The sequence below is a fragment of the Poecilia reticulata genome, chromosome 10 (genome assembly GCF_904066995.2).
Source record: "Poecilia reticulata chromosome 10, P_reticulata-male-v2, whole genome shotgun sequence".
NCBI classification, from domain to species: domain Eukaryota; kingdom Metazoa; phylum Chordata; class Actinopteri; order Cyprinodontiformes; family Poeciliidae; genus Poecilia; species Poecilia reticulata.
This window is the reverse complement of record NC_088839.1, coordinates 7,380,128-7,394,077: the sequence shown is the minus strand read 5'-3', so window position 1 is coordinate 7,394,077 and position 13,950 is coordinate 7,380,128. Positions and strand designations below refer to the sequence as shown.

The 13,950-nt window shown below is 39.2% G+C and overlaps 1 protein-coding gene across 2 annotated transcripts in view; it reads right to left on the bottom strand.

The window, feature by feature from the left end:
* Nucleotides 1-1,729: 1,729 nt before the first annotated feature.
* gabra2b (gamma-aminobutyric acid type A receptor subunit alpha2b) overlaps nt 1,730-13,950 on the bottom strand; it is a 31,431-nt gene continuing 19,210 nt past the window's right edge. The window contains exons 8-10 of one of the 2 annotated variants that reach the window (XM_008419817.3): nt 7,862-8,014; nt 6,489-6,691; nt 1,730-5,388 (exon numbers count right to left, since the gene is read on the bottom strand). In XM_008419817.3, the coding sequence (XP_008418039.1) occupies nt 5,077-5,388; nt 6,489-6,691; nt 7,862-8,014 (668 nt within the window). In that variant the 3' untranslated portion in view covers nt 1,730-5,076. The remainder of the gene's footprint in view (nt 5,389-6,488; nt 6,692-7,861; nt 8,015-13,950) is intronic. The other variant, XM_008419818.3, reaches the window with a different exon arrangement.

The window sequence follows — 13,950 nt, the reverse complement described above, 5'->3', positions numbered from 1 at the left end:
TATCACCTGGAAATGACAACGCCTCACTTTGTGCCCTACACAAGGAAGCCTACTTGTAGTTGCACGACGCATTTATTAGCTTCCAACACGTCTGACAGCCTTTAGTCCCGCCCACTCAGCCTGTCAGATGTGGGATAAAAATTGACATCAGTTGCTATGACAACGAAACTGCCTTGAATAGATTATTGCTTTTCTTCTTTGAGCAAAAAATAATAAGCATCTATTAGACCTAGATGCGGCTTGTCATGTTTTTCTTTTTTTTTTTTTTTTTACAAAATCTAGAAACATTATTATATAGAATGCATATTTCTCTTTGTCACATAATAGTGCAATAGTGCATAAGCATTTTATTAATTTTTTTTCTCTTTGTCCCACACATAAAATGATGCTTGGAAATGTTTCTGGACAACATCTGATAGCAAATGATAAACCAGACCAAAACAAACAAGTTCAGAATCACAATATAAACAGCATCTTAAAAATAATGAGACAAAGGGAAACCAGGAAGTTAATAACTCTCAAAACTCTTATATTTTTAACATCAACATGTGGAAATCTCAGCCATTTCTGCTCGACCTACTCAGTGTAAAGCTGGTGATTTTATTTTATTGATTAATAATTGGATATGCATAATAACAGTTTTTTTTTTAACATAATTTGGACCAGGTGAATTGAAAACTATGCTGCTTGAGAACTACTGAGTAAAACTAATTTACAGAAAAATATTTTTTTATCTTAAATTCAAAATGTATACGTCTTTTTTGCAGTTTTGGCTTCATTAGTGTGTTGAAGCCACACTAATGTGTGGCAAATGGCTGTTTTTTTGGAGTTAATCACTAATCATTTACTAAATTAGTTGCTGATTATTTGAATAATCTATCCATCACGATTAATCGTTTCAGTCCTACTACGCTGTAAGGATTTAGCACAAAAATTCCATATAAAATAAATAAATAAAATTAGTTATTGTAGCGTGACAAAATGTTGAAAAGCTTAAGGGGAGTGAATCATTTAGCAATGAGTGTTTTAAAACTAATCAAAAAATATATTAAGAGTGGTCAAAATGAAAGTTTCCCCCAGAATGCTCTTTAAACGTTATCAAAAAGGCTCTTTTCGCTCGAATGCCGCGATTCGACGTTTCCTAAAACCCCTGCAAGGCCGTCAATTATGTGGATTTTTGAGGCGTGTCTGTAAGCATCCGCGCAGCGCTGTGCGACCGGCGAGATCCTTCCCATCCATCAGCAAAGATTTCTGTCAGGGTACAATCTCTGGGCAGACAAGCGGGGTCAGCCGTGGACAGAGGAGGAGGCACGGCTCGAGAAGGAGGTCAGGAAACGAGCCCCGCATCACAGCTCAGTGCCACCGGGGCTTTCTGGCTAAATAATAATGGTTGTTGGCAGCATGGCAGCGCTGGTTGGCAGGATCGACTCCTGCAGAGGAACAGAGGAGCTGCTATTCCAGAGAGACGACGGGAAAACGCCGCTACCAAAAGGAAAAAAATTAGGTTAGTTGAATAGTCAAAAAAGAATTTGTATTCACTTATTGTACTTTTTAGCATAATGATATTATTGAGCCAGAGATGTCGACTTGCTTTCTTTTTTATCAATAAAAAGCAATGACTTACAATATATCGGGAATCTAAGCTACAGTGGCCTTTTGCCTCTGTGTGGTTGTTGCAGTGTGAACGGCCAGAGTCAGCGAAAGCATCACAAAAATAGATGGCAAGAGCTGGAAGAACTTGTTTTATTAAAAACAACTGTGCACTAAATCAGTCCTCCATCTTCTGAACAATCATCTCTACCTGGAATGTTTGAAGTTTCTGCTTGGATGCCAGAGAAAAGGTCTTGAAATGTGACATTAATCTGCATGCAAAGTCTGTTCAAAATAAGTAAAAGCATAGGGTGAAATTAAATATGATAAGCTGTAAAGTAAAAACATAGCACTTTATGAGAATATATATGAGGCTGAACATGATTTTTTTATATGCAGGTATATAAGCACAATGACAGACAAAATTCATCAACAAAATGTTTTACATCATACATTTCTGTAATTCAGGGAGAATAAATTCATCCTTGAAAACTTAATGGACTTCATGACACAGACATGGATTTAACTTAATATTCAGATTTTGTTCTCATGCCAGATGTTTGTGAAGCAGAACAACTGGTAGCTCCTGTTCTGTTTTGATGCTAATGGAAATAAATTACATGACAGCCGGGTGTACCTTCTGATTTTCCTCTAAAGCTTGACAGTGTCCTTTCACTGCAGGCCACAAACACAAACGATTAGCTGGATGTGAAAGAAAAACAAAACAAGAGATATCCAACCTTTTTTTCTTTTCTTTTTTAACTGGAGATAAAATCGGGTCTATATGCTTGGATATTTGCGGTGTCTCTCTCAGATTTCGAAGGATTTAATGAGTTGTCTTTGGTGACGTTGAAATGTTTGGCGACGTTCCCTTGATTCTGATCGATATCCATTGAACGTCTCTCCCACCGCAACAAATCTCAACATTGCTTATGGAGAACACAACTGTTGCATTTCAAAAGTTAACATAAAAACAACACATACACCTCTTCTACATGTTTGTTCCTTCTGCATCCATTCTTTTCTACCTCCAGTTCCTCCTTTTGTCTTTTTCATGCAAATTGTTTTCCTTTGCTTAATGCAAAAGCAATCAGTCATTTGAAATCCACAAAAGCCTTTAGCCTTTTTTTTTTTTTTCTTTTTTCAGTGACTGACACCAAATTAAAAAACATATCACCATGACCTCTGTGTAAAAGTCACTAAGGTTTTAGCTGACCAGCAGGGGGCGACTCGTATAACTGTAAACAGACAAACATCCGCTCTCATCTTTTAAACCTTTTTTCCAGGGAGTTTTTCCATCTCACCATTTTAATGAAATTTGTATCATTTACACTAAAAAGAGACAGTAATGTAGGTGAATTTATGATTTTCATGATATTGTGTATAAATTGAGCATGAACAGCTTAAAAAAAAAAAAGTCAAGAGCAAATCCAGCAAAGAACATTAATACACAAAATCATTGAAACGTAAAATGACCCCAAACAAAAACAACAACAAAAAAAGAAAAGATAAACATTGAAACAAAGTGATTGCAGAGAAATAATGTACTCAGACATTTAAAACAGCAGCATAAAAGTGGAGTAAAATGCTGTTGTCTAATGTGGGATGGATCCTATCGACCGTACATCAACTCAGTTGCCATAGGAGACTCATATAAATATCAGTCACTATGGAGATTTCTTTAAGTTATTTTGGTTAGATCATGGGTCATTTTCTGTTAGTTTTTTTGTTGTTTTTTTTACCAGTCAACAGACTTCAACTGGGATAAATGCAATCATAGGCATGTGATATAAACTCTGGAGATAAAACAATAACAGCAAAACATATGAGAGATTTTATGATTGTTTAGCTCTATAATTCAACCTACCAAGAAAAATGAACTCCTCTGTTAGTTCATGTGTCACAACTACACAATCACCATTTTTTTTCTCTTTTCTACTTTTATCAGACACCGTTTTCTGCCCATGCAATAATCCTCTCATAACTGGAAGCATAAACATGCCACTTGGATTTATTTTGATTTTTATGTTGCAGAATGATCAAAATAAAGTGCAATGAACGACTGTTTGTGCCACTTTTTTTTAAGTGACTTCAATTTTTAGTGTATGGCAGCAAAAAATAATGAGTGGTTTTTTTTTGGCTCAGCCATAGAATTTGAAGTGCAAAACAGAAAATAAATCTCATCCGTTGTAATGGCAATGTAACAGGAGGGTTAAACAATAGCATATGATGATGTAATTATAAAGATAAATTGGCAGAAAGCACTCAAATCATGTATGACTTAATGCAATTGCATATTATCTAAAAACTTTGTTTTAAACTATTTCCGCATTTCTTTCAGTTCTGATTCCAGTCCGACCTCCAGCTGACAGACATTAACCACATCTCCCTACTGTCAACCATTTTATAGATTATTGGAGATTACTTTGAATTGTAGGTTGTCAAATCAGTTCCAAAATGTTCACCAGTCATGGTTGAAGTACAGCATGGTTGATACAAAGCATCTCATGGCACATGACACCATTTCATATTCAGAAAAGCTCAGAATCAGAAACATCAAAGTACAATATTATGAAATATGCTGAAAACAAGCAGGCTGGAAATGATTTGTTGAAATGGAAGAAGGGAGGGATGTGAAAGAAATGCATGTGGATAAAATGAAACCACGCGCTGACATAAAGCCATTCCCTGTAACATGATCACAGCTAAATGTTAACGTTGATGCTAATGCTAAACAGTCAGCCAAGACGGCATTTCCTGGTGTTCATACTTTCACTTCGAATTTCATACCAGAGTCCCCCTGATTTCGCTTGGTTTTTCTATGGAAGTACTGCACTGAAATCAAACCCGACACGTAAACGCTGGAAAAACACAGACATTGTTTCTGACACACGAGTGATTTCTTTTTTTAACCTTTTCTCTTTTTTTTTAGTTAAGATAGCTTCAATTGTCTTCTGTCCCAGACTATAATATAAAACAGGAACAGTATTATACAGATGTGAGTTATTTACTTAAAAAAATAATAATAATTATGTTGCTCAAATAATTATGAACGAAACCAAAAAAAGTTATTTTCAGTTCTTTCCAGTCAAAAAAACAAAACAATACTGTGATTTTACCTCTTATAGGTGAACACACTTAATATATTGGTAAATAAAATGCATGTGTGAATGTCCAGGGTCTTTTCTCCATTTGGTTTGTATGTACAGTGGCCACGTGAAGGTTTCTGTAGACATAACTTTTAAGGAAATATGCACTTGATTCAAAGTAACCACACGATGTATCACAATGAAAGCTTAAATATATAAATATACGTACACATTTACAAAAGCCGGGCTTCTTCAAAAGTGCTGCAGACGGTGTAGAAAACAGGCGGAGAAAGAGGATCACGCTGCAATCCGGGGCTGCAAAAAGTATGTGTACCGCAGTTGCTGGAGGTATTTGGTTCGTCTCTACCACGGGCCGGAACCCGCCCAAAGCCGGGTTCTAGTTGGACGGGACCATATCCTTTATAACCGGTTCTCTGTTTAGGTAGGTGGCCCAGTAGACGAGGTTGAAGCCGCCGAAGAGAACCGGGAACATAATCCGCGACAGCCTGTCAATCCTGCTGACGCTGTTGAACGTCTTCTTGGCTTCCGGGGCCTTGCCGTCCGCTTTGGCCTTGCCGGGATCCAAGGCGCCGCCTTTGGCGATGGTCGGGAGCGTGCCGGAGTCCTTGCTGACGTTCGGCGCGTAGTTGGCCACCGCTACGGCGTAGGCGTTGTTCTTCTTCATCACAGAAGCCCTCTCTTTCTTCTGCTGACAGACAAGAGGGGGATCAGATTCACGAAGCCTCGCTTTTCAATGCCCATCCACGGATTTTCAATGAGTGCAAACTGAGCGCCTCGGTAGTTGGGACGCATTTTATAAGGCCGAAAAGGAACGAGATCGGTCAACGGCGTGTTTTGTATGAACGCTCATTTTCATATTTTTCAAAAATGGCGAAGAAAAAAAGGGAGCTTGAGCAGCTATAGACTAAAACAACTTGGTACTGACCCCTAATCTTATACTTTTTCTACAAGAAGAGGAGAACTTTGGTTCCTCAACATGTCAAGCCCCTTGATATGCAGTTACAGCATTTATAGAGAAAAAAAAAAGTGTTACAAATTAATTTGATTTTTGCCATGTTATTTAAGTATTTCAGATGCTAAAACTAATTTAAATATATAGAAAAGATTTAAGATTTAATACAAAATGTAGGTTTTAAAGTTTCAGAGCTAACTACAAACATACATTAGTCAGAAACAACCAATCAGAGCCAGGAAAAGGGTGACAGCACTGTCAATTACACTGCTGCTCACACTCCCCCTTTCTCTCTGCTACGCTACAGCTTCTCCCTGAATGCTATGCTAGTTAGCATGACCATCACTGATGACAGCGGATAAGTAATGTTCCTTAACAATGAGTTGTTTCTCTGCACGAGTTGATTGACAACGCTAAGACAATCCTCCTACTGTTTTAATATGTAAAAAGCATTTTAATACAGCAGCTTTAATTACATGTAGCTGCTTTTTGTTTTTCCCATGTTACTTCCAATTGAAATTCAAATTTAGTTGATCAGAAACAGTTAAGTGTGACAAAAAGGAGGAAACAAAAGAAATTACTAAGGGGAAAAATGGAAAATGAACAGAACATACTTTAGACAGTCATATTGTCCTAATTCAATGAAGTGAAACCAATGTGCCAAATTGAATAAAAACAAAAAAACAAAACAAACCCGGAGAATTAAATGAGAAATTGCCATTATTCCCCTTCCTCTCCAGGAAATGCCTCTGGAGCCACAATCTGCCGCGGTGCAGCGCTAATGAATTCTCTTTGAAAATGGAGGCTGTCAGAACACATGGTTTCTTCTTCATTACCTTCTCACTTACGACACTCTTTCCATCCCAGGCCCAGCCGCGCTTTGTGAAGTAATTGACAGTGGCAAACTCGATCAGAGCGGAGAACACGAAGGCGTAGCAGACGGCGATGAACCAGTCCATGGCGGTGGCATAGGCCACCTTGGGCAGGGAGTTCCTCGCGCTGATGCTCAGAGTGGTCATGGTGAGGACCGTGGTCACGCCTGGAACAAGACAACAGATCCACCTGTGATCGTTTTTATGTCTCTCTGCAGGTTCTTTACAGCGTAAATGTTTGCCATCTTTAGACACGTTGTACTTTCTTGTTTAAATCCAGAAAGTTTCATGCGTGTGTCCAACGCTGGAGAGACGATTCTTTTACTTGCTATCCATAGCCGTGGCAGAACAAAATGTTAATAAAATGAAACATGGAGACGTCAGTATTACTAAGTTAGTGCAAAGGGAAAATGGCGCAGAAAACCCATTGGAGAATAACTCAAAACCATTCCTATTCTTCTATTTTCTCGCTCTCTGTGGACTACTCTACACAGAGACCTGTTGCCATAGCAACAGACTGACAACAGCTCCACTAGTGTATCAGGATTAAACATCAGAAGCCACACAAATATTTCCCACACAAAGAACAGAACATTCAGTCTGTCACAGAGTCATGTTTTCAAGCTTGATGTTTATTTTGCAATTATTAATAAGTGATAATCTGAACGCTGGGGGAGTGAATTAGAATTAGGGAGTGAACTGCTAAAGTAGAGCAGGAGACTCGGTGTGTGGGTTGGGTTGTTTTGATTTTCAACTGAACCAAAACACATTGAATTCTGCAGCACATCCACATGTTAAGATTGCCAAAGTCAAGCTAGCGTAACTGACCCACTTCCCTCTCCCTCAATATTTTTTTCAATTAAAACATTTTCTTTACTTCTACATTGTCGTACCTTGTTATGTAGTTGTTGTAGTGTTCACAATTGGTAGCAAAGCATTGCGTCTATCTTTATTTTACGTATCATGCCTACATTTAAGATTTAGTGCATTATGTTGGCGACTTGACACCTAAAACCTAATGGTAGTCATCGTCAGCGAACAGTTTTTTCCTCTCGAGCAGGGAGCTGGAGGGCGGGATCTTGTGTCCATGACAACATGCCACAACGTGTCTATAGACGGATGCTCTGACCCGTCTTATCCAACTAACATGAGCTCTCTGTTCAGTCCATTAGCAGCTGGTCTCTTATATCCCGTTTCCTTAATCTCTAATGGCTTTGAGATGGAATCATAATGCAATTGGTGTTAAATTACCTTCATCCAACTAGAGGTGAGAACATTCTAGTAAGGTCTGGAAGGTAGGGAAAAGAAACCAGTCAATGGAGACCCACTCTACGTACCAAACACAGTCCTAGCAGGCACAGATTCTCTGTTTAGCCAGAATGACACCTGGGAAAGGATGACTGTCATGATGCACGGCAGGTACGTCTGAATGACAAAGTAACCAATCTTCCTCTTTAGGTGGAAATGAGCCGTCATCACTGTGTATTCACCTGCAAATAAAAAAAAAGAAAAAGACAAGGACAATGTTAAATTAATACAAGTAAGAAAACGTCTTCACTGGTGTCTAAACCCTGCCAGAAATCCATCTGTTTGATACAGGTTTCCATAGTCCTTTTTGTCTGGTTTGGTTTAGTCAAGTCAACTTTATTTGTAAAGCAAATTTCAGTAACAAGGCAGTTCAAATTGCTTTACATCATAAAAACATCATATAGTCATTGATTATGAAACAAGCAATAAACATTGCATTTTATCAATCTTCAAAAATCACATCAACCATGTTGATCAATGTTCCACTAAACAGCTGTAAGCAGGTGGAGTTTAAGCCTTGGCTTAAAGGGACTCATGTGAGTAAATCTTTGACGCTATTGCGCCAATGTTAAAAAACACAATTTTACAATTGAGGCACTTTACGGAAGAACTATTAAGGATAAATTTAATGGAGGTTGAATCTGGTATAATTAAAATGTTTATTGCAGCAAATTAATCAAACTTTGGGGAAAAAATAATTTCAAAACTGTATACAAGGTTGGAAAATCTGAAAAAAAAGTAATACAACATACATAAAAGCAAGATGGGAAAATGAGGCTAATTGTGGGTTTTCACAGGAGAACTGGGAAGAGATATGTGGGGAACAGTGGAAAACATCTTGTTCCATTTCGGGGAGAGAGTTTGGCTGGAAGAATATTGTAAGATATTTCAGTACACCAGCACAAAGAAAATACCAAGATACAAAATGCTGGAGGCAGTGCGGAAAAGACAGAGCGGGTCACTTCCATGTATTTTGGGAGTGTGCCTTCATGGTAACCTATTGGCAGGACGTAAAGAATTGTATGGATAAAGTACTGGGGGTGAATATTCCACTTACATTTGAGGATCTGTACATGGGAAGAGGGATGGAAAGGCTTACAAGAGCAGGTGATGGTTATATGTATAGGATTATGTTGATAGCAAGCAAAAAAGCCATTACTAGGAAATGGCTGAAGGCAGAAGCTCCTAAAAGGGAAGACTGGGTTGACGTAATGCATAATATTTATATTATGGAAAGGCTGACGTTTTCCATCAGATTAGAATCTGGAAAATTTAAGAATTATTGGAGAAATTGGCAGGGTTTTATTTCACCATGGAGGTCAGACTTTATTGATTAATAGTGTGGTTACAGGAGCCCTTATAGAGCTACAGACTGTAAATAGTTTGCTTACAGTTCATTTCCGTTGAGAAGAGAGTTAAAATTGTGATGACTTGGAAGAGAGGAGTGAGGAGAAAGAGGGAAAAGACAAACAAATATTGGATGCTCTCTTTATTTGCTCTGTTTTGTCTTATGTTTTTTCTCTTTTCTTTTTTGTAAATCAACAAGTGAATGGATAGACTGGATATTATCTAGAATGGCAAAGTTATGACTAAGGCAGGTATAGATTGTATATGCATCTTCTCTTGAATAATATGTATGGAACACTTGGAAAAAGAAAAGTGTAAAGTTTGTATGTACACTTGTATGGAAAAATTGACAATAAAGAAAATGAAAAAAAAAAAAAAAAAAAAAAACAATTTTGCAGTTGCAATGTTTCAATTCAATAAGAAATGAAACTAAAATCACACATGAATAAGCATAAGCACACGTTATGCAACAAGTGTAACAATCATGGCAGCGACAGATGTAAACAGTTACACAAGATCATATTTATAATCCAGCCATGGAGCTAGTGCTCATCATCCATCAGCCAATCAGAGGAGATGTCTGTGTCTTACTCAGGAGTTGGAGTAACAAGCCCCGCCTGCTTGGGAGGGGCTACAAACACGGTTCTGGTGTTAAATTATAGTTAAGACAGGCATCAACGTCCCTTAAACTCATGTAGATTTTTTATTTACAGTAATTTAATAAATTATAGCCTGTTCTGCTAATAAAGATTAGAAATAAAGACACCTGTGTCAGAGCTGCACTAACAGGCAGCTCTGACACAGAGCTGCCTGTTAGTGCAGGCAGCTCTGCACTAACAGGCAGCTCTAACAGGGTTTTCCAAATGGAATAGATCTCAAAGACCAGCCAAGATTAGCAATGAGAAGAAAAAGATGTGTTACCCATGGCAACAGAGCAGAGAAACATAGCTCATTTGTTGCGATTTGGAAATGAGGGCCTTGATACAGCCATCCGTTTGGCATAAAGGAAGTCCTTTTCAGCAATGTGAACGAGGGGGAAAGGAGGGTGCCAACTCCATGGACTAATCCTAGAACGTCTTCTTTACGTTCCCTCTTCTTTTTGGTATAAAAACGGTGGCGTCGCTTGTGTTTCTGCTGGAGCTAATTCTCTCTGTCACCTGCCACACACAGAAGCTCAGAAGCTCTCGGTACGCAACGGAGAGCTCTACATCTTGTGTAATTTCATTTGCATGCCAGTCCCCGTGCCTCGGCTGTGGATAGGGGGAGGTGTACGAGCTGCGCGCTGGAAGAGGCCGAGTTTCCTTCGCAGCAACCTACGATGCTTTCATCCGCAGGGGAGATAACGACTGGATCCCACAGAAAGTAGTCCCATCAGCATTCCCTCAGGCAAAGCACACATGGATCCCTGATCAGTCACCGACAGGGACTAATTTAGGAATCACAGGGGGGTTACATGGCACTGAAGATGCACACACCGATTTAATTTCTTACATATAATGCTACTGAATAAGCAAAAACAAAACCTTACGGTTTAAATAAAGTAGAAAAAAAATAATCATAGCAACATTTCTATGTTTTAAAGATGCCAGAACAACCAGAGGTTTCCTGGCTATATGGAGGACAGATTAGCATTGTGTTTCCCCTCCTCCACTTGTTGCTGTGCACTTCTTTCCCTCATCAGCAAAAGAGAAGTTCAGCCGTTTGGAAACATTTATGAAATTCTGAAAGTTATGGTCAACTAAATTAACTTTCAAGAGTGAAAAATGTTTTATCTTTTTTATTTTTTTTGAGAAATACCATTGTCTAACCACTTCACCCATGCAGTTCTTAACTTCATTAAATAATGCCTTCCTCCTCACTATTTGGTCACATGACTGGTGTTTTTTTTGTAATTTAGTGTTCAATAAAGTTCAAAAATACAAAAAAATAAATAAATAAATTAGCTGAGCTGAGCTGTTTGATAACTACGGTCAATAAGATTTGTGGAAACTGGATCAGTTTCCACAAATCCAGTGATTAGGTTTTGGGTGAAATTAGTTTTTGCCAATTCTCCTAGGATAAAATTTATTTGATGAGGTGAAGTGTGACGAAAAGGGAAAATCCAGAAGAAATCTGTATGCGTGTCAGACAACATTGTCGTCAAGTTTGCAAAGCCAATTATTTATTTTAAAGTGCCCAGATTCAAAAAAATTATTTTAAGACCAAGCAGAAACAAGCGAGTTGTGCTGCAACGGCTTCGTCTTGCCTGGCTGGACGGTGCGGCTACAGATGCAGCAGGATGTCCGTCCCTGTCAGGTCTCAGAGCGGCTTCGTTAGCGTCCAATGACCTAGTTTGTTAGCACGCTGCACACCAACACTGACACAAGAGCGATGAATGATTAATGTGGAGCCAGCCAATCAGATGTGGAGAGGCCAGTTAGACGAGAGAAACAGCGACTGGCAGCATTCTGCCTTCCACTGACGCACCAAACGCCACTTAACCCAGATAGGAGCGTGGAGTGACGATGGCAAAGTGTTGCTCAGTGAAACTGCAGCAGGGATTCCCCTGATAATGGGATTCACTTACTGGAGGGGGGAAATACATACTGGTAATGGTTATCTAATAGATGTTGGTGGAGCTCTTGGTTCAGAGACATGGTGAAAATAAGTCCAGAATATTTCTACAGTAGAGACTGAAATGTTTGGACATAGCAGAGAGCGACATGTAAATTTATTACTGTCATTTTGTAAGTAAGTGTGTAAGTAAGTAAGTAAGTAAGTAAGTAAGTGTGTAAGTGTGTAAGTAAGTAAGTGTGTAAGTGTGTAAGGAAGGAAGGAAGGAAGGAAGGAAGGAAGGAAGGAAGGAAGGAAGGAGCAACTTTCTTTTCTCCATAACATCACAGGAAGTTATTAGTTTAAAAAATGGATTAAAATGTCTAAATGACAGTGGACTGCTTACTGCTGGAAGTTGAATGAAACTCATCTGAGTCTTAATGACCCAGAATAACGGAGTGTTGCTTCAGTATATCTACTCCCAGATAATGACATAAGAGTTTTTCAAGACTTTCACCCACATGATCCTGAAATATATAAAAGCTGCAGATTAAAATGTCCAAAAATGTACAGTGGAGCATGTAGGGAGAAATGAAGAGCTCACTGTTGGGTGTTCAGACATCTGACTCCACAGCCAGGCTCTGCAGGCCGCCCACTATTCCCTCAAGAGTTCAGCTTGGAGGCTGTGCGGTTTTGATCGATGTCTGCCGCCAGGGACCAACTCCTCAAAGTTTTTCATAACCATCAGATGTGAATCCGACTGCAAGTTCTTCAATCTCATCTGGTTGTCTTCAAAACACAATCCAGAATTTTTAAAGTCTGCGTTTTATTTAAGCACCTCATCTAATTCAAGAAATACGTGGCAGTAGCTTCTCTAAGTAGGAACAACAAAAGCATGGAAATGGAGGCTGTGAGGCATGTGTAAATATGACCAACTTTTTATCTTTTGTGGCATCACATTGAGCAACCTGGAAACCTGTTACATAAATATGTTCACTAGAACAAGTTCTGCCATCTGTGTATTTTATGTTCTGGTGATGCAGAAAGCAAGAGGACAGTTGTCAATTTTTAGTCACAAGGAGTGAAAAAGCTAAAATTTCATAAATTTGGAGGACAAAAGTGAAGTTTTGTTAGGAGTTTTGGGCCACAAAGTTCTGAATATTTTTTGAGAAAATTTCTCAACCAAATTTTTAGCAAAAATTTCTCAAGCAAAATTCTGACTACTAATAACTACTCTACAGAACTCCGCTTCAAAAAGTCCTTTTAAGCCTCTTCTAACCTGCCACATACGTCTTCTGACCAACCCTCAGTTAGAGTTAGGGCTGGGAAACAAACCCATAATAATACCAATCTATTATATCTGATATAATGTTCAATAATTTCACTAAATCCAGAACTGCACAGCATCCTGGGGAATGTAGGCGGAGGAAAGACTTTAGCCACTAATCTCTCATGGCTAGCGAAGCCAGGTTGTTGGCATCAGCTATGTCTCTCACTCTATGGTTACCTAGCAACAACCTAGCAATAACTTGCGGAGCAGCAGTTTCACGTTTTGACACCGAGCCTCACGACCGCTAAAAAAATAAAAAAACAACGGCGTGGAGTGAAAGGAGAACAACTTCTCCAGAGGAAATTGTGGCTAAAATAAGGTCATGTCACCAGTTTGGCAGTATTTCAGATAATTGTCGATATCGACTGATATGAAACGATTATATTGTGATAGTTTCTCAGCCACATCATCCAGCCTTCAGCTTGAGTGATGAATAGCTTCTGATATCTTTGTGTCTTCTGAAACTTTTCTGACCATCTTTGGAGTGCTGTGCTACAACTTTGTCATTAGCTTAAACATGTTTTTTTCCATGGCAACGTGCACCGTTACCATAGTAACACACCTTGAATCTGGTTCATCTGTCAGGTGAATTTTGTGACCCCTCAGGGCTCCACTCTCCAGTCGTCGCTCTTAACCCCGCCACCCACTCAGGTTTTTTGTTGTCACAAAGTAACGCGACGCGTCTGCTTTGACCCGGTTCTGTTAGCCGTTCACGTCGCCACAGCAGCGCGGGGCGTCCCGACCTCACACACAGCCGTCACGTCTACACTGCACTGATGCGGCGGCCTACTTAACACGTTTTGTGTTCCTTGCTGCCTCCACCTGCTCCAGCTCTGCTGCTGTTTATGCATTCTCCCCGGAGGGCGTTTATTTCTAAGTTAATAACCACTGAGAGGTTGTTTTGCGCGG